The sequence below is a fragment of the Vanellus vanellus genome, assembly GCF_965231255.1.
Source record: "Vanellus vanellus genome assembly, chromosome: Z".
Taxonomy (NCBI): Eukaryota; Metazoa; Chordata; class Aves; order Charadriiformes; family Charadriidae; genus Vanellus; species Vanellus vanellus.
Genome location: NC_138908.1, coordinates 26750160 through 26777602, shown reverse-complemented (window position 1 = coordinate 26777602; position 27443 = coordinate 26750160). Strand labels below are relative to the sequence as shown.

Below are 27443 nucleotides of genomic sequence, written 5' to 3'. Positions count from 1 at the left end.
AATAAACAAGAACCTGAAAATGTATTTCTGGCAACATAGACAGAGGTTATGGCCATTTCAGTTTTTGTTATATCAGAAATACGTTTTGTGTTTTGGTAGTCAGAAATGAGGTGCATTTTTCCAAAGATTAACTGAAGCACCTCTCTCTAGAAATAAAAAAAAGACAAAATTAGACTTTCTATTATGGCTGGTAAACTACTGTGAAGTTTGTCTCCAAAGAATCAAAATAACAACCCAAGCCACTAAGTTCCCCACAGAAGAAATTAAATTAAAACAACAGTATCTGTGGATCGCTCTAGAAGACAAAACAAACCCGAAGTACAATATGTCTCCATTTTCCAAATTTAGAACAACCAACTGGGAACAAAGTGTGTACAAATCATAGGCTTCTGCTCTGTTCATCTTGATGATTCAAAAGTGCATCTACATCCAGATTCCTCCAACTGGCAATTATACTACATTACTTTTAAGAGTACACGTTAAGGGCAACAACCCACCTTCTAATATGACAAGAAATAGTTTGGAAGTTTGTATCATCTCAATGCTCAAAGAGAAAATAATTTATCATGTACTGTAGGACAAAGGGTTTGCAACTATCTGCTATGTGAGAAATATAATATTGTAGTATTTTATCTCATTGTATGGGTCTTGAAGATGCATGGTGGTATCTCAAATCAACTCCTAAAGAAAACTAACTGCATGGAATTTTAGTGACATTGTGAGCACTGATAAAATTTACACGAAGAAAATTTCTTTTTTTGATAGTTACGAATTACATATGGTGCTGATGTATTGTTCAAGGGCTCTTTTCTCCTTCAGGGATTACTTCCGATAAAGTTTTAATTTGTCTTTTTCATATTAACAATTTCTACTGAAAACTCCACACAGGTGACTAAAGTTATCTATTTGCTCCTTGGACACTCTTAACAGAACTAAAGAAGATGTCCTCTGATAGGATTCCAATCCCAAAATACTGAGTATACAGCTTTCTTTCCTCACATTAACAATCCTTTTGGTTTCAACACCAACAGGATCCCTTCTGGAAATAAAATTGTCAATACGTGCAAGGCTTTACATGAACAACTACTCCAAACTAAAATAACAATATAAAAGGAATATAAAAAATCAGTACAAAAAAGCTGAAAAATATCCTTACAAAAGCTGTATTCTCTGTATTTTTTTCTCCTAGCTAGACAGAAATGCACAGAGGTTCTGAAATACGTGAAGAGACTCCAAATCTTCACTCTGCACACTCCAACATAAACAGTAATGCCATTTAAATAGAGGAAGGGATAGTAAGTTATACTGTGTATTGCTGCTTTGTTAAACTACATAAAAGTCTGTAATTCATCTCTGTTGCTAGAATAAGCTTTCACTGATCCTCATTAATTTCCAGAGTTTCTATAGAAATATTTGCTTCAGAATTGTGAAAGAATGAACATTTTAATATAAAAGCAAACAAAACCACTTTACTAGCTGCTAGAGATTTTGCCAAAGGAAGTAAGTATCATTAATGCATAAAACAGGGTACAGATCGCTTAACACCTACTTATTCTTCAGGTAATTAATTACTACAGTCTATTGGAGTTAAAGTTGCAGCTTATCCACGGAAAATGAACCTTAAAAGTAAGCCTAAAAGAACCTCAAAATTTGGCACTAAACATCGACAACCCTACTGATTTACTTCAGTGAGTTCAGGTTTCTGAATAATTAAGTGACAGAACAAAAAATAAAGAGAAAACGCTTTTGTAGAAAGGAAGAAAAAATAAGTTTATAAGAAAGCAATACATATTTTTTTCTTTTACATGTATATAGCAATAAGTATATAACACAATTAGATAATATAATCCCACCATTTTATACAGACACAAACATAAATATATACACGTAACATACATAACCACTAAAGAAGATAACAGAGGCCCTGGCCCTTAAAAGATTATCTGTACATTTACGCACAAGCATAAACAAAGTTCTCGGTGTGATGACTGTTTGTATGCATTTGGTCATTAAAAGAGTACAAAAGAGAAAGAAATATGCACAGGATAGGAAAGCTTAATAGGAGAAAGATTGATTCTGAGAAGAGGGGAAACTGGAACTCAATACAGCAGCAATTCAAAATAATTTTGAAATAGAAAATGAAAGCTGTATTTATTTAAATGATATCGGTTAAGTAAGAGATTGCAAACAGTAATGTGCTCTAAAATGTATTTACTACCTGTTCCATTCTGTCTATCCATAAGTGCTGCATTTATCCCCCCAAAATGTATTTCCCTTACGAGTAATACTGTACAGAAGACGTGTTTAAAAAATAGATTTAAAAAGGCTAAAATTAAGAAATAAATAGTTTTAGTGAGATCAAGGATTAGAGATTTGCTAAACCAAATGAGAAGCAGAAACGAAACATTCTTTTATGAGGAAATACCCATAGTACCCTTATTCTTTATGATTTACATGACAAATGCTAAATACTGGAGAGAAAACTCAAGCGACTCTCATGGGATTTATCTGTATTATTCAGTAGGAAGATCTGATCCCCTGATAATTAAAATACTCTATTTTAAAATAGAAAGCACACATAGCCTAAATATGAAAACATTAGAGTTTAACAGCATCCTGGAAAACTATTTTAACATTGTTAGCTGCATCTATATTCTCAGAAAAGAATTCATAATCTAGTTATGAAGAAAAAAATGCAGCTTACACTTATGTTTTGTCTTGTGACAGTTGGACTTGACTTAGTATAAACACTATCTTATTCCTCCCGACATCTACTTGTAACAGCTGTGTCCCATCTATAACATTTTAAAATAAAAACTATATAATTCAATTATAGTTTGCCAAAACTTGTTTTATGCTTCAGCAAACACCCTCATAGAAGAAAAACCTTTTAAAAAAATCATGTGTCCTCAGGGACACTAAATATATCAGTAAATGGTGAAAAGAGGGAATATGAAAAAGGAATACTTACAATTTTAGAAAACAAAAATGCTACATGTCTAGAGAGCTCTTTTGCAATATTCGGAATCTTTAAGCTATCAGCAAAAATACCACAGTTCACCTCAGGTCCTTGTGCCACGCATTTCATCTGAAAAGCTTTGTGCAATTACTTTACAGACAGAAATAGAGAATTTTTGAGCTAGGCAAAATCCAGAACTACTAGGTAATGGAAATTCTACATGACAACTGTTGAGACAACTGTCATCTTCTGGAGGTTACTTGACAGGAATCGTTATGAGATAAACATATTAACCAAACTGTGCTAACCACACTCCTATTAATAACATTTTGAGTACTTTAGTTTTTCAGATATTTCTTAAGTGATTTCTCATGGTGCAGCTGTACAAAGTCCTGATTTTGAACACTTCCTTCCAAACTTTTTTCAAAACATTGGTTTTGGGGTTTTTTGGGTGGTGGTGGTGGTTTATTTTGGGTCTTTTTGTTTTTCTTCTTTTTTTCTCTTAGTGGAAGCCTACAATTTAAAGCTTGTCTTGAAGTGTCTTTCTGGACATAGAGCAAAACCAGCGGTCTGACTATTTTTCTAACTGGTAATAATGCAGTTTTAAAGTAATTCTTAGTAAATTTACACTTAACATTACTGCAAGATCAGACCCTTAAAACATCTACTCCTGTTTCACAGGCTAGTTTCATCGAATCTTTTCATCTTTGAACACAAAAATCTCATGAGTTTCAAAGTGCATAGCACTCTGCACCATTACAAACATTATAAGTAATAATTTACTTAAAACAAATTCCCAGTACTAAGGACACCAATAAAACCCAGAACTAGAGCATAAAATCGAAAAGACAGTTGTACAATTCTGTGTGTGCTTGCTGCCCTAGCTCACTGCTATATGTCTCCACGTCAACCTAATTCATTTGACACAGCCTTCTCACAGCTGAGAAAGCCTAGCTTTCTTACTAGTTCTTAGTAAAAGCTTAAATACAAACCCCCTATGTTTAAGTAAAGTTAAGGTTGTGACACAAATCAACAAAAGGCAGGAAATCCAAAGATAACACTGACAAACCATGCTTAATTCATGATTGTTTAACAAAAGGGCAAAATGATATGAGGAACTAATGTCAGCTTTAACTTCACTCTGCTTGTGTTCTTGGGCAAACAAGTGTTTATCTCAAAGATTATACTAATTCAGTCTCTCCTGTCAGTTTAAGTAAATTCTAGCGATTATTTAGCATTTAACAATGTGCTGGATGTAAAGGAACTTTTAAACTAATTTTCAGCATCCTAGCATGTTACACTGTAATAAACATCAGTAATTAAAAATGGATTTTTAGAAAACGATGCTAGACAAACATAAACAAAGATATTTCTATAAACAAAGACATTCTATAAATTTTTCAGAAGGAAACAAAACACACTTTTTTGTATACAAAAAATCACAGAATTAACTATTTTGTAATGTAACATGAAGTAGAGCAATATATTCTTTTCTTTTCCACAAGTTAACAACTTCATAATACAACATTTTTCTGGGCAGCAACATGTCAGAGAAAGTAATGCTGCCTATGGCTACATTATTATGGTATTGTCAGTTTTAGGCTTCAAAATAAAATTAAGTATTTTAGTGTGTTTTAAAAATACTAATTGCATATAAGCATGTCTGTCTGGTAGTTTTGCATACTGTCTTATTGTAGAAATCAGAAAACAAAAGAATGAAATGAATAAAATGACGACATTCACATTTCATAGTCTTTCCTACAGTACATGGAATTACCTCACACATACATACCTATAGCATTAATTGCAGGGCAAAGATAACAGTTTTTGCTGTAATTATTTCCTTTATTTGTTGTAATTATTATTATTATTTTTGCTTAATTAATGTCTCAGATGATTACAAATTTCGTTGGAAATTAGCAATATCACTTATTTTTTTCCAGTTGAATTGCTAAACAATTATGATCTTGTCCCAGAGGTCAAAACTCTGCTAACTGCTGTAGAATCAAAAATTGCTGAACAGTTTCAAAGAGGGCTTTAAAAATCCTGCATCTGTAGTCCATGCCTGCATCTGAACTCCATCAAGTTGCAAGAAATCTGGTTACCAGCTCTAGGCATGTTTTAAAAACCCAGTGAAAAAAATGCATACAGTTACAACTTAAAATTGGTGTCCAGATTTTAATTTCCAAAGCATGGACAATTATGTGTTTCACCCTCAGGATTATCAAACGAAAAAGCACAGTTGCATATGGCTGTATGGTCCCACCCAGTCAAGGCCTCACGGAGTTTCAGATACTACTTACCTACTTCTTGGTTGGGCCTGAACTACTATGTGTGTAAAGCTGTAAGTCTTTGTAAGACCACAGGAGACCACCTGAATGAACCCACAAGTCACCCACGTGCTTCTCAGCTGATTTCCTCTACTTGCCACAAATACAAAGGTGCAGAGGACATGAAGGCTTGAAAAGCATTTGAAGAAGAGAATGGCTGCTCTTTTCCCTTTGTAGAAGAGAGGCAGCTTCTTTGATATGGGAAGTTCAACAACAAATTGAGCCCACAGCACTGTCAGGAGCTCACTTTTTCAACCTAACAGCACCACAACCAAATGTGGGAAAGTCTTCCACTGAAGTACCAGGAAATAAATGAAAAAGGAAGTGAGTAAAAGCGTGAAGCCTGGCTCCGCCCTGCAGCATTCTTGTTAAACTCATTAATATTCACTTCCTATCACATTTTTAATCCAAGGCAAAGTTTTTACTTCCTTATAAAGCATAAATTATGCTTACAAATTCTACTTTGCTACAGTTTATTTTGCATTTTCAGCTCAGACATCACAAGCAGATGAATATATTTGTCAGGCTGGTGTGCTTAGGTATGCTGAAGATTATAATGATAATCAATTAATCTTAATAATGTATCAAAAATCAGTATCACAGCTGTTTTGCTGGATGTCTTACTGATCCTTATTAGCAAAAATAGGCAAATTTTTAAGTGAATACTAAAACCTAGTATCAACACTATCAACTGAAGGTCTTCTTGAAGTCCCAGTAACTGAATGCAATAATGCTGAATGACTGCAGAATCCAACACATTAGTGACAAGTGAGCCTTAGCCCACAGAAGTCAACAGCTCAGGTTGGATGACTATGGTTGCCAAGCTAATCATGCAAACTCTGCCTGTACTCTCCACTCATTCATTCTATGAAACACACTTCCCACTTTTTATCTAGCCATGGACACCTCCTTTCCCCTCTCTCCGTTCTTTCATAAGCAAGACTTTCCCTATCCTCAGCTGCTTTACTTCAGTTTCTCAGTGTCTGTTTCCCTACTTTTGGGTGAAATCCTCTTTACCTCTCAATAAATGCAGTCAATAAAGGGCAAAATCAGTTTGAGAAATTATCGTTCCTCAAGATGTGGATTCCATCATTCCCATGATAATTATTTCTACATAGGTTGTTGAAATCAGAAGGGACAAAAGTACAGCTAGTAGATCTATAATAGACAAATGGACAGTCGCACTTCCAACTGAGGTTCTGCACCTCTGACCCTATAGCAGTGACAGGAGGCGCCTTCATTGTCACTTTGTGTTCTACAGACAATTCCTCTCCCGAATTTCCAGCAGACAGTCTCCATTTCACAAATCCACAAATTCATCTGTGACAAGTGTTCTGTGACAAAATCTGGTTTTGACTGCGCATGGATGTACATGGAAGTACATGCACACGGAAGTACAAACAACTGCAGACCAGAGAAAACAGTGGTATAGGCCCATGCTCCCTCTCCTCTGCCATGCCCCAAAGCTCCCACAAGTGCTACAGCTGTATTGTGAACTCACGTTCAAATACTGTGGACATGAGGCGAGCTGAACTCTGCAGACCAACATACCCTTGAATGCACCCAGGCAAACCCCAGTGAAGTGCAAAATCTCAAGGGGAGAATAAAAGAATGAGTCTGTGATGACTGGAAAGGTAATTTATCACTTTGACACAGTAATTTTTTATAAAAGCTATGGAGTAAAAAGTTAAAATAAAAATAGAGTGAATGAGAAACAAAATAATCAGAAAACCTGAGATGCACGTCTCAAAGGTACAGTTTGTAAATCCTACCGAAATTCAGGCATGTAAGTGGGAGACAGACATTTGAGAATTTGGCCTTATTGCAGAAATAAGTGTCTTATTTGAGGTTAGTATCTTATTTGAAAAAAACAAACTCAGATAAAACAAAGCAGCCTCTGCAAACGCACTCAAGTGCTAAGAAGTTTTCATATTCCAAATACAAATTCTGTCTCTCTATATGGTCTATCAGACAGAAAGACTAATTCCTAAGGTGCTCCTCTCTATTTTGTCATAATAGCATTTTTAAGGGATCATCAAGTTCCTTCAAATTGCACGGCCTACAATAGGCAATCAATCCACACTCATAGTCGCTTAGTTATGCTTTTACAGCTTCTAGAAATGCACATGTATTTTTGGATTTTGCCTCAAATACTTTCCTGGTCTCCAGGACAATTCAAAGGGCACTCTACCTAGTCTGCCCAGTAACTGTCAATTCTATAACGAACACTTTGCAGCACGTATGTACACTGACTTTCATACTTCTAACCACAGATATTTTTAAGCTGTTAAACACTTTTTGTATATTTCCTATTTTTATGGATAAAGGTTCTGAAATTTTTTATCTATACATTTCCAAGACTTATTTTTGTAAGAGTCCCTGTGAAAAGCTAATAGAGCTCAATCTTCACAAAAACAAAGATATAGGTATATTACATACCGTAGTCAGTGATCTTACAGGATACTAAATACAGCTCTTTCAGGTTCCGGCCTTCTTTGGCAATCACCTCCACACATCTGGAAGACACATACGGCAAAATCACAGTTAAAAGAAAATAGATCATTTTTAAATAGCAAAAGCACAATCCACAAGTGCAATGTACTGTATTTCAATTTCTTCATTTTGTGAATTGTTCCATTCAATTCACTGAAAATGCATATGGCTACATGTATACACTGGAGACAAATATTATTTTACATTGAATGCTTTTATATCAATATTCCCATAAGTCTTTGAATACGTGAGTTGCTTGAAATATATACAGACAAGTCCTTTGGAAAATAATACAAATGTGAATTTCCAATTCTTCATTACTGTGTAACTTTGGAAAGTTTCTATTACAAGATTTAAGGTTTGAGAGTTTTCTTCTAAGGAAGAACTATAAATGCTCTGTAATAAGGACAAAAGATAAGCAAATGTAACATTAAATTCATGTTTGTATTTCTTCAGTGATTATTGCAGGAGTCAGCATTCACCAGTTCATGAAATGCTACATGCCATTGGTGTTCCAATATGTTGCTAGAGAAGCTTGTATAGAGCAGAAGACAGCTCATTTGTTTGCCTTGTCACAACTATGATGAATTTGCAATGAAACACATAAGTTTTTTTCTGTTAATCTACTGGTTTGATTTCTTGTAAGCAAGAAAATTAATGTGAAAACTAAAATTGTCTTGTAAAAAAGGAGCTTATCATATACTTGCGACCAGGTCTATATTAATGTTATGTTTACAACTGCATTGTTTATAGTGTATCACCCAGTAATATAGTTAATAAACTATATTTTCAGTCCCATTAATGCAAAATGCACCATTGTTCATTAGATCAGCTAACATGACCATTGTGCTATTCTCTACATAGAGACATTTTTAAGTGTATTTTATAGGATAAATCACAAGAATTTCTTCTGATCCAATATATTCCTCTTTAATTTTCAGATCAATTACCGAATCATCTACTCTGACTCTTAAATCAACCCTCCTACAGTATACAAAATTAAATTACTTGCCAATTTTGAAAAAAAAAAAGGTATTGCTAAATTTATCATAACTTATGGAAAATACACCTACACCCTCAGGGACATTTTTCCTCCACTTACCACCACCAATAGATTATCTCCAAATCTGATTTAACTGTTCATGCTGCCAATTTTAGATTTTAAAAGCAACCACCTAATTCTTACAGCTTACAATAACACAATAACTGAATGATAGCCCTTCATATCTATTTGTCCCCTCTCTGCTTTCTTCTTCTAAAATCTAGAATGAAAATTCACTACTACTAATAAAACAGCATGCCTCTGACAGAGGACCTTAATCATTGTTCTTTTACCACTATCATAAATTTTCAACCCTTGAAAACTCTGAGAGCCTAATACTTAGAAAATTTTTGTAATGCTTGTCATTGGAAAAAGATTGCCTTACTTTATGAATACACAAAGAAAGGAGAGAAATATTTAACATGGTAACCCCTGACATGGAAGAAAACCAGGGCAAACCTCCAGGTTCGATATTTGTTTAATCCCACAACTTCTCTGCTAAGAAGATTAGCAAGCACGACAGTTATTTTTCTTTTAACAATTACACCAGGATGATGCTTTTTAATATAAACTAACCTCAAAATTATACATTTTCATCAGGTTATTTTCCTAAAAATCAGGTAAGATTTACAGCAAACAGACTCTACATATGCTGTTCCTGTAAGACATGATTTTGAACAAGATACTCATCTTTGTTAAGTGGCTTATCAAGGTCAACTAGGCTATGAGAAAGATTTTTTATTATTCCAGAAAAATACGAGAAATTATGAAATAATAACGAGATTTTATTGCTAATATTAGTAATAGGAATAAATAGAAAATCATTATCCTGTATTTTATTAGGCAGTATGTTCATTAGACATCTCAGCAAATAAAATATAATTGAAAAGTGAATGGACTTTGCAGTTAAAAGAAGCTTTTATTAATTCTTATTGCATATATCATTTAGCAGTGTACTGAGATTATGAAACACTTCTTACCTTGGATAAAAATTCTGAGCCTAGAGAAATATTTTGAAAATTTTATCTAATGACTACAAGTTTTAAAATTATTTGTGATAGTTTTTATTTACTGAGAGACAATTACTTGACCAAAAATACAATACAGCAATCAGCATCTAACCATAGCACAAGACAGTCAATATGACATAAAAGATTACCTAATTTTCCTTACAACTTCAGTTACACTAATTTTCAATCAATCAGGGACAAATTTGTATTATCTGCACATAGACATATCTGCATGTGCATCCTTCGGCATCCTTGTATACTTAAATCTCAGGATGTTGGCCATTCTCTGACTTCAAACAAAATCAGCTCAACTGTGAAGAAAGGAAGTTGTAGTTTCTGTCCCCCTTCCCATAAAGACTGCCAGTATATATTTACAAGCTTGTCATAACAAATAAAGAGTGTTAGACATGCAGTGTTTGAGAAGAAATTGGAGGTGCAGTCAGTCACTTGATTCCAGGAGGAAAGGACAAAAGTATTTGCCTGTGTGGCCTTTATAATTATAATCTTTAATCCTTCCAGACAGTGACAGCTCTAAGGGTTAAAGTTTTTTCAAGTGCCTTGAGTGACTCCAATCCTGTTCTTAGTGACATCTTGGAGCGTAAATGAAGTACTGTTCACTTTCTCCTGATGAGGAAAAAAACCCTTCATGATCTTAAGCTATCTTCACTAAATAGAAAAAAAAAGGCAAAAAATGGAGCACTGAATGCCTCTTTTTTTTTTTTTTTTTTTTTTTATTAAAATCACCTAACATCTAAAAGAATGAGGTAATGACATATCTAGTTTGGAGAAGAAAAGATTTAAATATAGCTGAAATATTGAATTTATAATTTTTTTTGTCTGCTTTCTATAACTTGTGTAAGTCAATCTAATTTTAGTTTTAATTTCCATTATCTTTTCTATAGATCATCCCCATGTAAATCAACATGCAGAGACAGAAGAAACACTTTAGCTTCTGAGAGGCCTCATTAGCCTCTGCTCTGTAGAGGGTCATACAATACATAATTGTGAGTAACAACTGATTTCTTTACAACATAAGGAAAAATAAGAGTAGTTGTGTATTACTTTTACCTTTTAATCTTTCTTAAATATGACAGCAAAGAAAAAGGTTAAAAGAACAAAATGAAATTAACCTTTTCTAGAAAGAAAGGATCAAGTCATGTTAATTCTGTTGTAATAATCCATCAAAATTATATCAAATTATTGCCATATCTATCTTTGGAAATCTATATTTTTGATGTTGCTGAATTAGACAACAAAGAAGTCTAACTTTAAACACATCAGCATAATACTGGTACAGAAAAGAAGCAAAGTTATTATTTAAAGCAGAGAGAAGTGAGCAAAACAGATAATTGAGCCCCCAAAAACTTGGGGATTAACCCCTATCTGTCAGGGAGCTAACACGATGCCTCTTAGACATGGTAGCAACAGCTGTGTGCCAAGGCAGAGAGATCTTTTCAAATCTCAAATCTTCAGGAACACAAGGTCGGTGAACAGGCTTTTATCAGCTTATCCTACTATTTCTAATAACAAAAAACATGCATTGTCTTGATAAAGTAGTGAAAGTTACAGGGACACAGATATTTCTTTTACATTTTTCCCCCAAATGTATGAAAATATAAACATTCTACCTGGAAGAAAAGTAATTTTCACACTCAAGATAACTTATTACCAAAAATGAGACAAGGTTCATTAGCCAAGGAACAAAGAAACGAGACTATAATCAAAGATTTGATAATATACAAGTCTGGATCAGAGATGGTCAAAGCTAAAATCTCTTAACTTCTTACTTTGTAAATGAGTATTATTTAGAACCATGAAAATATCAAAACAGACAACATGAAATACTTACTTTAGGAAAAAACTGCTTAGTCATTAAACCTGGAAACATTATCTAACAAGTTCTTATGCCAAGCTTTCCCTAAATCTACTCAATATTTTATGAATTATATTCTCTGATAGACTGATGTGCAATTCAGTTTTATTGCATTTTATTCTGAAAGTAAGAAATTAATATCACACACTATAGAATTTACAGTGCAATCAGGACTAAGAAAAAGGCCAAGAGCAGAAATTGATTTCACATAAACAAGCCAATCAAACAGTACTTCAGAAACCAAGAATATAACTAAAAACAAACCTACCTACTGTTAATACAAAATAGAGTTACAAGACCACAGATGTTTGTAAGACAACTAGAGCTTGCTCAGCACTGTGTTGTTAACACATCAACATTCCAACATCCCAAAGCTGATTGTGTTCAGGGACCTAAAAAAAAAAGCTAAGATTGCCTCTTACTGTTATAATTTCAGAAAATGTCTTCTTACTTGAAAAGCTAAACAAATCTCAAGAAGAAAATAATATAACTACAAAGTTGCTAAAATTCCAGCAATTAATATCAGGAAAAAACTCTCAATCTCGGTTACAGAAACTATGGAAATTTATCTATTAAGATGTATTTGTATATACTGCTCTTCCCACCTGGTCTCTATACATGACCAGAAAAATTACTTCAGTGTACAAAGATTTACTGGTATAAAGCTTCTCTGCAAACAAGTCTCTTCTTCAAAAGTAAGAAAACTGCATGATCGAGACATATATATGTCTACTGAGAACTTCAAATAGAGGCCCATCTTCTTGATGGCTCCCACATATAAATCTGTGCAGGGAATTCATCAAGTCAAGGTTTCTGACTTTGCATGATGTAATGCAAAATGTAAGAGCTTAAAAATAATATAAAAAAATGTCAAATTAGAAAGTAAGTCATTCAAACCCCTGTAATTTTCTTCTCTTAGCCAACCGATCCCTACATTCTTTGACTTAAATGAAAGCTTAAGGTTAATGAATTAAACTGTGCAAGCTTCTACCTGTAAGAAAAGATATAAAAGACCCCTGGAAAATAATTGTCTTTTCCATATACATACACAGCTTTTATGTTTCCAGTCTAAATCTAAAAACATTGGAACATCGTATATATGACAACCAAAAGGAACTAATGAGAAAATATGACTACAGTATTTGTGGTATAAGTGGTCCTGGGAGACCTTGTTACAGTCTGAGATACTCTTCAGGCCCGAGTGAAGCTAATTGGAGTTGCCATATACTGGTTAAGAGATCACAATTTGAGGGATTGAGTTTCACTCACTGTAGAAGTGTAAAAAACCCAAACCATTAACACACTCCCTTGGTGAGATTCAAAATGAACATCAGACTGTTTACATGGCATTTTTGCATTTGACTGGCATGCATTTGACTGGCAGACGTTTGTCTCTAAGCAGTAAAGTGAACGTCTTACTATCCTTCAAAACATAACCAAGACCACTACTGGGAACCCAAAAGAGAGCTCGGAAAGAACAAGAACACTAAAATACACAAGGGAAAAACAGAAACCTTTCCCAAATAAATATATGGAGCTCCTAAAAAATTAGTGGTTCAAAGGTTCAATTCAGGCAGAAAGTAGTAGCTGCATATAAAATAATACTCACAGTCATTGGATTTAACGACTTAAACATTCCTATGGAAGGCAATAATGCAATATAATAACCAAGTCTCTCTCACAAAAAAAGAAAACCTGTTACCACAGAAGCACATACAGAGTCTTAAGAAATTGATGTAAATTGAGGCCTGCTGCACTCAGAAGGAATAATTTGAATGCTAAAATAGGGAAAGGATTAACATTTTACTGAGAGATCTATAAACCATTGTAAAACCCCATAACAATAAATGATGAACTTCACATGCTGATAAATACACATTCTTGTTTCAGGATTACCTTTTATTCTCTTTTATTGATAATTTATTTAATAATGAACCACATATTTATTTCAATATATTTGTTTTCTAATACTAATAAGAGGTATGATTTTTACTTGCCTTTCAGTTATCCTTGTACACAGTTTTTACTGCCATTTTAAAATTCCAATCACATTCAAAATATGTATTTTTAAATTGTTTTTAATTTGAACACCAGGAACTGCATCTATAAAAAATAATATTAATCACCAAGCCAGCAAAACAAGGTAAGACTTTCAATCAAAAGCACAAACTGAATTTGAAAAGCACTTTTTGTCTGGAGCCAATATGCAAAGTGTCACTAGTTATACAAGTTAACAGCAGTTATCTTAGGGCAGTCATTAAGTTCTGATTAGCAGGGAGGTATTCTTTAGAAAATCAATGTAATTTAAAATTAGGTTTACCAAACAGTTTTGCCACTTACAGCACAGGAAAATAGGTAAGCTTTTTTTTCACACTGGAACTCGCAAACTACAGAGGTAAGGGCAGACAAGTCCCACAGTGTCCGCTTGTGCTCTGTGCTAGTCAGATGCAAGCAAGCTCCAATCAGAGAGCCACACAGATAAATTAATCAGCACTGTGCTTAAGCTATTATGCCCTGTCTTTCAGCAATAAATATCTATTTTCAAATATTTACTAGTAGACTTATCTAAAATTAAATGCCTTTATAATTCCTGTTACTCTGACTGCATATAAATCCAGCAAGCAATTAAGCCAAGAAAGGAGAGATTTAGCAAATTGTTTAATTCCACTATCTAACATTTACATGTAGTAGTATTCCAGGTAGCCTTTGGTTCCTTTCAACTTGGAGAAACTAGATACCATAATGGATTTAACAGAAATAAACAACTGTGAAAAATAATTTTATTTTAAAACCCTCATGGATCTGATTTTCCACAGCTAATCATGCTGAAGTCCGTAAGAAAATTAAATGGTATCTCTTGTGTTTTAAGAACTTTGAAATATTTTGGAATTCAGATTTGTGATGAAAAAACCTATTTGATACAGCACTTCAAATACAGTTTCTTAAATCCATTGTGGCAACTTGTCTACTGTCATAAGCAAAACCAAGGAAGTGTTAACTATGAGCAAGCAAATGTACATCTCTTAGAAAGCATTATGGTTTGTATTATAAAAAGAAATAATGGCTTCCTTCCTGAACTGTTTTGGTTGTGTCTTTTCACTAGAAAACTGGTAAAGTACTTGCTTTACAGGTATGACACAGCTGGACTACTCTGCTATATTAGGGTTCTGGTGTAGAAAAGGAATTGCTCACATAGATGTTGCTTCTTCACATGGTTAATGTCATGATGGCTTTTCCTAAGACAACTGTAAAGGCAACTATCATAACGTTATCTACTTGCAAATGCAAAAAATGTATAGATTTAGAAAATGATGACTGCATGTAGCTATAGACAGGAGAGTTGGCAAATTTTAGATTCTATTTCTATGCACGTAAGCAAATCCTTGTGAATTCAAACAAGATACTTGATGTCCCACTGCCTCATTTTAATTTACATGAAGAGTACTGCAGCGTACAGAGAGGGTGTAGTGACACTCAGATGCTGAATGTGTGTTCCAGCTGAATCTTTAGTTGAAATGATTAGTAATTGATGCTGCACATGGGAAGAAGTTCAGAGACAGACCACCACACGTGCTGCAATTTCAGAGGAGTGCAAAGGAGAAGAGACATTCAGGAGGAGGAAAGCCTGAAGTATCACTATAACTCTTCCTCCTTGTACAAATCACATGAAGGTGTACAACAGCACACTTACACCGTTTCTTACAGAGAAATGTGAAGACTGGGCTTTGAGCACAGGTAGCTTTGCTTCTTCCTGGCCTTTTAGAGATTACATGCTTCAGGCATCAAGATTTTTCCTGGAGTTACAGTGGCCTCAAGCTTGACAGACTTTTCTTTTTTTTTTTTAAGTAGTCTTGTGCCATCCAATTAAGGTATAAAGAGTAAGACTATTCAAAATCATTTTGTTTTTATTGAATGCAAAATGGCCTTCTTTCCTCAAAAAAAGCTTCCAAGTTTAATGGTAAAAATAAGAAATGGGAACCGTACTGCTATGCTCCAATTTCCCCAAACTGTTCCTTAGACTGTCCTTTTAGAATGCTTGCATAAACTTCAAAATACTTATAGAAAAATGAAAAAACTTCACCTGATATTTTGAAAATAAAATACTTAGTATTTTAACAGCTCTGTACTTCTTGATCTCAACAAGGACTGCACATGTATGAAAGATTTCACCACATTCATTGCTTGATTTCATCCCACAGAGGTTGACATACGCTGCACTGAGCTTTGCACTTAGGCAGCTAAACTAATCTGTTGAGATTTACACTTTCAATCCCCTTTGCACCACTTACTTTTTTCTAATCCAGATAACCTAACCTCTACCAACCATTCTTCTATGTATACCTTTAAAGACTACCATTTCTTGAAATGACAGCGCAGATCATGGTGAATGGGTGATGTGGACTGAAAATGGACTTAATCGAGGGTCTCTCCCACTAACTTTAAGAAAACAGCAAAACCTCTACCTCAGTTTCTCCTTCCCATGGACATGGAAATACATTCTATAAATCCATAAATCACATGGTTTTTTATTGTGTTTTAAACGGAGGTTAGTATTGGTAATGGCTTGGTTCTGTGGAGTTTGATAAATATTCTCAATCCTATTCTTGGGAGCAGTATTGTTAAGGCTTATGATGATCTAAATTTATATGAGATGAAAAAAGTATATAGGGAGAGGTAATCTCTTTCATTAGACAGTAAAAAAAGTAGTCTCTTACAGGACATAAGGAAGCTTTCTGCCAAACAGTCCTATCATCAGATCTGATCTTTCTCCTCTACTGCTGAAGGACATTCAAGTTTGTAGAGAACTTCTGCTTATATAAAATAATGATAGAGCACAGAATAGGCAAGAGCCTCCAATGAGGAAAAGAAAAAAATCCAATATGCATGATAATTTGTGTATATTTGGAACAGATTTTGGGTACAATTCTCTTCATACTTTAAGAATTACAGTAAATCGGTAGATCCGTTACATTAATTTAATGCTGCTTATGTCAGTAAAACTGATGAAATAAAAAAATCAAAATCAATGCATTTTAGGATAAATGCTGTAAAGAAGAGAGATTAAAGAATGTGAGCAATAACTGAATTCCACAGTTCTCAGGCAAGGCCAGTAGGCTATGGTCTCACCCAAAGGGTAGCATCACAGCAAAGCTTGTATATGAAATTTGTTAAATTTCATACATCACAGATTCCCAGAAATTTTGTAGTATTTTAGATGAGAAAAAAACCTCCCTGCCTACTGAAATATTAAAAGTCTTGATTTATCATGAAGTATTACATAAATCTTGGTAACAATGCCAAGGTTCTTAGAAACTTCACTTGAACCTAGAGAGTATGCACTGAGATAGCAGTGACTTTTACAAAAAAAAATGCTTAAAGGCAAATTTCAGAACCTGTTCATGAAATGATTATGAACTCCTTTCCATAAGGTTGTCTGGCTAGCATTTCTATTACTGGTACACTGTTTGGAGAAAGCAACAAAAAATGATGGTACTGTCTGTGCTTTGTATGAAGTAAAATTGCCTCCTTTTAACTCAGACAAGATACGAGCAAAAATATTTATTAGAAACTGAAAGAGCAGTATTTCTTTCTGTGTCATAATCTGAGTAGATTGCCAATTACATTCTGTAAATACAGATTTTAATACCACCTAATAATGTATGAACTTCACCTAATATTATTCAATTCGTGAAAGTACTTAATAGAATAACTTTTAATGTAATCTTACTGGAAAATAATCTAGCTAGACAGAATACTAGGATATTCTGTGACCTTTTAAACTGTAGTGAGAAAACATGACAGTTTTCAGTAGCTGGAAAATTCATAACTGAGCAACTACAAACACAATGAAATGAAGGAGACATTTATTTGTGTTCTTGATTTAAAGTATTATCAAAAAATCAATCAGAAAATTAGTCTAAATCACTATTGTAGGTAAAATAGGGAAGTTTCAACAGGTAGGCTAATTCATAGTTAAAATCTGTAAACTAAAACTAAACCTTAGGAGCTATTATACCTAAATCAAGGACTTGCATTTTTATATGGCATGTATGTCATTTGTAAAAATTTGCTTTATTAACTGAGCCTGAAGGCTGATCCCTGTGACCACTCTGAATCTCACAGAAAATGCACAGTTTCCCAGACAGTTATTCAGCAACATAAACAATTTTTGGCACCTTGAACATCTTTGCAGAATTCAGAAGTCCAAAAGCACAAGAAGATTATAAATTAACTTTATATAATGTGATGACAGATGCTTTACACAGTAAGATTTAAGTGAAGAAACTTTTTCAGTCCCTCTTGTCTTAGGGCCCCCTGAGTCTTGTTGAGACCGTTCTGATTTTGGTAGGGCATTCATTGAGCGTGCTGGTCACGCTATGATTTATATTTGGTGTATCATAGCATTGTTCATATTTTTCTACAAGAGACTTCGCTTAGTGTTATCTGTGAGCACTTGCATGTGCAGACAGTGTTGTCTCATTGGTAACCCCAAAAGCTATCTAGTTGTAAAAATGTAATAAACTGCCACCCAAAACAAGAGAAAAAAAAAAAGAAAAAGTAGAAGGACTTGACTGAAATTTTGAGTTTGATGATTTTTTCTTCCTCATCTATCAGAAGCATTTAACAAACCATCACACCCAACAGTTTGTATTATCTTGTAGCTGAGTTTCTCTGTTCATTGATGTAAATATCCTAAATCTCAACTGTCTAAGTTTAGATGTCTTTCCAGCAAGCCTCAGCTAACTTTGCACTGAAACAGAACAGAAATAGTCATTTAATTCCTTAATGGCATCTCAGCTACGACAGTGATTATTACGTTCTGCTGCAAGACAATCAGAAGCAACTTCAAATCATTTCTTAAATCGATCCAACTGGACCCACAAGGATCCAACTGTCTACACCATTAGAAATTATGTAGTCAATTAAAATCTACATATTCAAAAAGCCAAGTAAATTTCCATGGGTTGTATTTTTGCCTCTCTGGAGAACTCGGGGAAAAATTCTGTGATATATTCACAAATCATTATACATAACTATCATTCCATAGAATTTTTAATAAACTATTATTAATAAAATATGAAGATTCTATGAAATCACTTAACTGCAGATCTGTCTTTCCCTACTTTTCTGTAGTAATATATTTAAATTAGTGTTAGAGAAAGCCACATTTATTTCATTCAAAACTTTAAAGATATACCTTTTCATTCTAAATATATTGCATTAAAGTAATAAATGTTGCTGATGGTTGAAGCTTTCCAAGGAAAGGACAGTGTTACCACATTAGTCTTAGCTCTAAAACTTGTCAGTCACTTAACCCAGGTCAAACAGAGTTGGAATTGCCAGTCTCTCCACCTAAGAAGTCATTTCTCTATAAACACAACACAGGCACATTTCTTCACTCACCAGGGAAGATGCGGCAAAAGCAAAGTAACTAGTGTGCGTGCTTGATAGAAACAGCGGGGGGCAGGAAAATGTTACATATTTTCCATATGTGCAACTTTGAGAAATCACAGAAGGAATAGTACTAAGAAGACATAAGCTCACTTTGCACTTTTATTTCCAGACAGTTAAGCAACCCAGACAGCAGAAGCATGCTGATGGTCAGCTGGAGCAAATACGTCCACCATTCTACACAATGTTTCAGGTTATTAAGAAATTAATTCAAAGCAGATAATGTTTGCCAAAGTTGTCCTGACATCTGTTGTGTTCAGAATGTCTGTGGCTGCCACCGCATTTGCTGTACCTCATTAGAAAAACTGTAAGAAGAAATCTCTAAAATAACATAAGCACAATCTGTACTTTAAGAACAAATACTGTGTCAGAGGACACCTTGTTTTCAGTAGCATCCAGCGTGTACCAAGATATTCACAGGTTATACTGACAAAGATAATTGGAAAATATTATGCTCTCAGTCTCTTAGTTCTGATTAAATTACTAGTTTTCAAGGTTCACACAGAAGCCTCAAGTAATTCCCGGATTATTGGCAGAACACATAAAGGAGCTTCTTACTCATTGCTAGGCATAGCCTAGTAATATACTATAAATTCAAATTGTTATCTGGATAAAAACCTTCTTTATGTTCTTATAACCTGCCTGTACCTAAGACAGTCACAGGTAAATTAGAGTTTCTTTTTGTCTTTAGATCCCAAAACTTACAGGAGGCCTGAAAACTTGTTTTCGAAGTTCAGGATTGGAATTCCATTAGCAGGTGAATGGCCAGCCAACACAATTCACAAAGCACAGGCAATGGTTCACGTTGGACTGAAGGTGAGTTTCTACCTGTTGCTCCAATTCCATTTTTTGTCTGGTACTTGTTACTTTCAGCATCAAGTACACAGGATGAGTCTGGGAGACTGGAGAATGATCCTCCCCATGGAAGGAAAATCACATTTCTCCATAAAACATAAATAGAAAATTCTTTGCCATGGCAGGTAGTTTTGAATCTGTAACTCCAGGTACAGATTCTCTGTGATGTGGCGAGAAACAGTATTAGGTCTTCAAACTGGCTTGATGACAGGTTTAAGTATCTCCACTATTTGTTACTTCAAAGTGTTGACAAGATCTTAAAATATTTCCTTTACTAATTAGCATTGTATGTGCTTATGGAGATGCATTTTTACGTAATGTTGATCTTGGACATACCAGGAAACATACAGGTAGTGATACAGCAGGCTAAATCTGTTGCTTGGGGCCATGAATGGAACGAATTAGCATTATTTAACCACTCAAAGATAAGGTACCAGTTTCTTCTAAAACAAATAAACAACTACCAAATTGTGCCACAAAAAGCAGAGCCAAACTCTTCACATTCACATTCTATCCAGTTTTTACACAATTGCATTTATGAAGTTTTCAGTATGGCCACTCCATTAATAAGTGGAATCCCAATGCCTTTTTTGATTTCAGTGACTTTGGCTTTAATCCCAGATTTAGAAAAGAGTTCACTTATTATTTCGTTCTGGTATCAGGATAAATTCTTCACATATGTGGCTAAACTTCTGTACTGTATCTCTGCTGGTTTTGTTGAGAAAATGATGACAGTCGCTCTGCTTATTTCTCTTGTAGCAAAACCAAGGGGAGCAGAGCCCACGCGCCAAGAGATCTTTCTCCTCCGTTGATTTTAATGTGATCACCCTCTCCTGTTTGACTTGTTTTTGTGACTCTGGCAGAATTAATCACCGTATCCTAGACACCTCTAGATATAATTTGGTTTATCATCGTGATGAAATAAGGTATGAGCATTTTCAAGATACCTCCATCCCCTCTAAACTACCAAACAAAATTTACCTGCTCTGTGGTGGAGTTTGGGACAGCAATGAGACCTAACCTGGACCAATGTTAAGTAATGCTTCTATGCTAAGTGGAACAACCAGCTGAAGGAGTAGATCATGAAGACTACAGCTTACATGTCACAGGAAAACCAACATCGTAACCTTTTTGGAGATTACATCAATCTAGTATACACCCAAACAAACTAACAGAATCTGTAACCTGGGCTGTCACCAGTCATGTTTTCCAGTTCAGCAGGCTCCCAATCTAATATGTGGTCAAACAAAATGGTGACAATCATAAGTACAAAAAGAGATAAAGCATTTGTATCCATACCTTTAATTTGTAATTCAGACACCACTAAACTCATTTTATACCTGCACCTCATAAAGAAGTTTTTGAAATATTTGCTTCTTACAAATTTGTTGCTTATATACTTGAATCTTACAAAGTAAGATTTTCTGCACCTTTCAAAACTGCAAATAGTGCAGAATGTGACTAACTGTTTCTTAATGGAATTCTCCTAATAGACATTTCTCGATTCCTGGTTACTGTTTGTATTTTCACTTAAAAATTTATAATTCATGAATCCTGGCTGACAAAGATTCCCTCCCATTGTATGATGTAGTTACAAGCATGCTCATGTTAAGAACACTAACTCAGCAAGGTACAAGGAAAAGATCTTTCAATTAGGTATTTATATTTCACTTCAATGACCTCCATATGAGGGTTAACTTGTTTTGCTAAAGATTTAGATATTTCTGATAACATTACAGAGTCAGCTATAATCACTGCAGCATCAAGACCTCTGAACTGTATATTTAAGTAATTTAAATAATAAGCAGGCATCAATTTAGATAGAAATGATGATTATGACAGTTTGCTGTCTTTGTGAACTTCTTTAATGCTAAGTTTTTCAGATAAAGACTTTTGTATGTACTGTAAATATTTCAAGGTTGAAATGTTAGGCCTTCAAAGATGTATTTAAAAATATTTTAATGCATCCATATTTCTAATTAGTAACACAGATGAAAACATACCAAATGTACATACTTCTGTTAATGTAGGATTTTTCCATTTTTTTGGTATAAGAATATAAAAACAATGCTAATGATATTACAGTAGCATATTGTGTGCAGATACACTGGAGAGAGGAAGAGGTTTTACAGGATCTAATTCCACCCCTTACTCTCACCCCCAAACAAAGCACTGCCACCTTGTGCATATAAATTAGACATACATAATGTGAATATAAGCCAGCCCATAAAACAAGGCTAGTTTTCTCCTAATGACAAACCTCATGAGTGTGAATACCAACTTTTTCATGTCAGGCATGGATATGGTTGCAGTCACACTGACTACAGCACAAAGAGCTGTAACTAATACACAAGTTAACAAGAAATGCTTTTTGGAGCATTCCTCTTCACATTCATCAATAATAATTTCAAAAGTATATGCCTTTCAGTCACTCTGACTCAGACATTCTATAGGATTTTATAATTATGAGAGACAGTGCAAATCTCCTGTCCATAGATTTCCTTGACTTCAAATCCTGATAATTAGCTAATATCAATTAGTCAATGGTCAGTGTTTAAAAAGGTAGCACCTCGTTTAAAATGAATTTTAATTAATCTTATTTTGGATAGAAACAACAGTTATTAATGGATAATTTAGAAGAATAATGTTTCAGTGAGAGGAATGCAATATAAAAGGCATCCTAAAATTATCCATAAGCCTTTATTACTGTAATATGCTGTAAGAATAATAATCCGCAATCTTTAGCATCATGATGTAACAAACTGAAATGGTGCTAAGCATATGCAACTGAGAGAGATACTAACTGAAATCCAGGTACCTATTCAATTGAATCTGGATTTGAAGACTCTTCTGTCCTGTAATAACTTTGTTAGTATAGGAATAAAGAAACAGCCATATTTCTTGCCCATCAGCTAGCATCAGCTATCGTAAGTCCCATCAGCTCCCGATACATTATTCTGAAACATTTTCACTCTCCTTCAGTATGAGAAATTATTAAATCAAGTTCTGTCCCTGCACAAAACACCACAGTGATTACAGTAATCTCAGATATTGGTTTCTTGTGTGTCTTTCTTGTAGGCAGCTGGAGACAGAAAGAAATTTCCTTTTTCCCCTCAGCCAGTTTCTTTTTACCAGTGGTAACCTGGTGATTTCTAAAATGTCTCTGCTTTTCGGCGTGGCTCATCTTTGTGAGAAATGCTTGGACAAAACTGGATAACTTTGCCTTCACTGCCACCCTCTGGGCTCCTTACTTCAAAAATAAGACTATGAGCTGTGGCACAGGGATTTCAGAATGCCTTGATACATACCATCTTGAACATTCTTATTAACAACAGTAGTATCTACTTATACAGCACCTTTCTCCTCTAAAAAGGTATCTGTCAAATGGCTTTACAGATCTATTGGCCGGATTGCAGCACAAATTTTAAACCAAGAGCAGTTAGAATTACTTTAATCCCGGAAATCAAGATGACTCTACATTACCATATATTCTAAATTCTCCCAGCTGATTTGTGACTGCAGATGAGAACATGTCCTATTGCTAAGAGGTGCCCATTGACATTCCTATCTCAATTAACGGCATCAAAAACTCACTGATGAGCCAAAGTCCTCAGGATCCATTTCTATTTTACCAAGTTATAGAGTTCCACCAACATAAGTTCCCATACTAAATATGTACCTATGATACTGTTTGTCAAACATGCCAGAAGCTTAATCGGTCTGTTTTTTTTTTCACATAAAAACAAAGAAGCAATGGTAAAGGAGCCCACACAGACTTGGGCTGCAGCAGAGGAATAGCTCTTGATATGGAACTCGGTCTCTGTGTCCATTTCCTTCTGCTGTCTTAGATAATCACTGGATGCTGTAGCATACTCCCTGACAATGAGGAAGGCAACTAAATCACTGTACACAGGTGGCTATGGTCTGAAATGGTTAGGATGGGTTAGCAACTACTCTGAGGAGTCAGAATGGGAAACTAGTTACTGTCTTTTCACCTTCTTAACCACAGAGTCTGCCTCCAGCGTCCACTTACTTACACTCAAAATTATTTTCATTCGTACTTATCCTGACTAATTTTGCCTAACATATGAGATGACAAGTAAACAGATCAAGTCAGGTTTGAGGGTTACTAAAGGTGAAAACAGTGATGTTTGCCAAACACCGTGGAAGAGAATTTTCAGGTTATGTTTGTACAGTGGGAATATTTGATTTCCAATACAGTTCGGAAAACTTCCTTAACCTGCTAGGTCTACTAGAAAAAGAGTCATAAAAGAAGAAATTATGCCTACAATCATTTAAAGGAAATGACAGGAAGACAGGTGAAGTTCACTGTACGTCTTGTTACTGCATTAAATTCAAAGAATGAAAGATTTTCCCCCAAAATTCTCAAAGTATTGAAGTCATAGAAAAAAAAGATGCTTTGCAAACATCCAAGAACTTTTAAAATCTCTTTCTCCTCTTAGCATAACAAAATACAGGACAGAAAGAACAAAGAAAAAGAATATACTCCCTGAGTTTATATATAACACAGTTCTAAATTTTGTTTATGCCTCACATAAAATGATTCAGCTATGATCTCAGTGATTTGTGTAAACCAGCAAAACCTCAGTCATTCAAATAATTCTTTGTAGGCCTCTCAACCCAACAAGATCAAGGAAGACAGAAGTGGCCACTAATCTTGAAAGCACTCAATTTAGGGTCAAAGGCACATAAAGGTTCTTGGTAAGCTGTTCTTAAGGATTCTCAAATACTTCAGCAGTGGTCTTTGAAGAAAATCACAGTGATGTAATTAAGAATTTATTATCATACTTAGTAATCCTCTACAAACTCACACTCAAAAACTAGCATCTGAAAGAAAAAAAAAGGGATGAAAAAAAGGTGATTTGTTTTCCTCTTTCATAGAAAAGGGGAAGAGAGTAGTAGTAGGAATAAAATTCAAGAAAAGCTTCCAAAACTGCAGACTGAGGTAAACAACACACTGTAATACATTAATCCAGTGACAAGAAAAATAAACAAAAAAGACTAAATTAAGACATCAGGAAAACCCATATTTCCTAGTATAAAAATAAATGAGCTAGATTAAGTCTTACGCAGGAAAAAGAATCGCCTAGGTTCACAAAGCATTTAAAGAAAATAATTTTTAAAAGAACACCTTTGGAAACATTAAGATTAAAAATCAAAGATAAAATTAGACTGGTTTAACTCATGTGTTGATTCTACCACTTAACAACATAGATGTTTATACTATATCACATATCTGTTGAAAAAGCAATGGCATTAAAGTACTATCAAGGCAAATTTTTCCCTGCAATTACTTGGTATACCTTTATACTTCCCAAACATACTGTGAGGCCTAATAAAAGGTTTCAGTTTTTTTTTAATACCTTATACAAGGCAAAAAATAATTGCTCAGAGTTCTGTTCAATCTCCTTATAGTAAGCATAAATAAATAAATAAGTAAACCCCCAACAACATAAAGCACCTCCAACGATACTATAAATAATTCCAAGAAGAAAAAAAAAAAAGTATATCTTTAGGAAATAATGAAAAATTAATTTACAGATCTCACAAATAAATTGTTACAATTTAGATACCTTGAAAAATAAAAACAAAGACTTTTTTCATTGAATGAAGTTCAAAATAGCTAACAAGTAGTTATAATAAGATATGCTATATTATATATATTACAGAGGCCTTAATACATTAACAGTCCATGGTTTTGGACAGCAGTCTGAGCTGAGTATTAACTTTAACATCTGTGTTTGTACACACATACATTTGCACATAGATACATACCTTCCCAAGCAACCCTATGAATAAAAGCCAGATAATTTAGTAAGACAATACATGTAAATTAAATATTGAATTCTGTTTCTGAAAATGTAAGTTGCTAAATAGTCACATGGAATAATTTGTAAAAAGTGACAAGGTGCCAAAAAAAAGAACATGTGCACAAAGGGGATACAAAACAAAATCTATCTGAAGAATTTTACATGAACTTGCCTTTTTTTGGCATTTATCTACAAGTGTGGGGCAGGCAGACAGGAATGGACACTTTATATTCAAGTTCAAAACTTAGAAAATTGCAGAAAACTGACACATAACAGGATCCTGTGTGAGTTTTTATTGTCGTTCAGTTCACATGTGAGTAAGATTTCCCCCCAGTCCTCCAGAAACATGTGTCAACATTTCCTCAAGTGTTTCATGCTGACATTGATGTTTCGGAAAACTGTGGCAGCAATCAGTAGTCATGAAAGGAGCTGAAATTCTTAAAACATGTAGCGGGAATGCATGACACAGGAGAAAATCAGTCTAGTTTTCCAAAATAAGTGCGAAGTTCAATACAAATGATAGAGGCTGCTATCTGTAGCAGATCAAAGGGTTTCAAGCCGTGAATTAGAGGTTGCCTGCTCCATACAGATAACCCTCATGTGGGAGCACGAGCACCCTTTATAATCCTCAGGAAAAGTCAGTAAAAATGAAGATTCCAAATGAACTCCTGCACATTGTGTATCATACACTTAAACATATGTCAGAGCCAATACTAGTTTACTGCAGGAATAAATACAGCAAATATGATTTCACTTTTACATATGCCTTTTTAAAAATCACAGTCTCTTAACATCAGTTCATTTATTTCAGATATGAAAAATACATATTCTCTGCTCTTTCTGCAACAAAAACACTTTTAAGTGTATTGAAAGCAGATGCTTCAGCTGTCTGGTTCTGGTTTTTATAAGTAAGAAAAAATATGTCACCTTATGTATAAAAATAGTAGTGTTTCTAACTGTATGGTTATTTGCCAGATGAACTAAATAGAAAGTCTCTTGACAACAGCAGTTTATGGTAACAAAATTAAGAAGATAATTCAACATACAATGCCAAGTAGGAGAACACCCTTGAGCTACTTCTCATGATTTTTTAAAATCTTAAAAATAACCCCATATTTAACAGTAAAGTCACTATTGTAATAAGCCAGGAAGGATCTTTTGCACTGAAAAGAAGAATTATTAAAACATCATACAAGTACAAACTGTCTCAAACTGTATTTGAGAACAGGATTGACAACTGGCTTTCATCAAGAGGAAGCCATATAAAAGAAATTGGGGACGACTGGAGAGATCTATGTTCCTAAGGAGATGTATTTTGACTGAAACCACATATTGAAAACATCTAGTTTTCAGTGTTTCATGGTAAACTATACAAACATCAAATGTTTCAAACAGTTCAGGATACATGCGAAAGCACTACCTGAAGGAAACAGGGTATCCAGCTACAAACATATACTTTTAAATAGGTTTATATTGGTGCTGTTGAAGATCTACAATTATATTGAGCTTTGTGTTTCAAATGAGGTAATTAAACATTCCACTTTAGTCAGGACACTCCCAGAAAACTAAGAATGACTCCAGACATCTTGTCAAAAATA

At 34.3% G+C, this 27443-nt stretch overlaps 1 protein-coding gene across 1 annotated transcript in view; it reads right to left on the bottom strand.

Annotated features, from left to right (window-relative positions):
• FBXL17 (F-box and leucine rich repeat protein 17) overlaps positions 1 to 27443 on the bottom strand; it is a gene marked incomplete at its 5' end in the record, with an annotated part of 312610 nt that overhangs the window by 86905 nt on the left and 198262 nt on the right. Inside the window, one exon of the mRNA XM_082497169.1 lies at positions 7729 to 7805. Within this exon, the coding sequence (XP_082353295.1) occupies positions 7729 to 7805 (77 nt within the window). The remainder of the gene's footprint in view (positions 1 to 7728; positions 7806 to 27443) is intronic.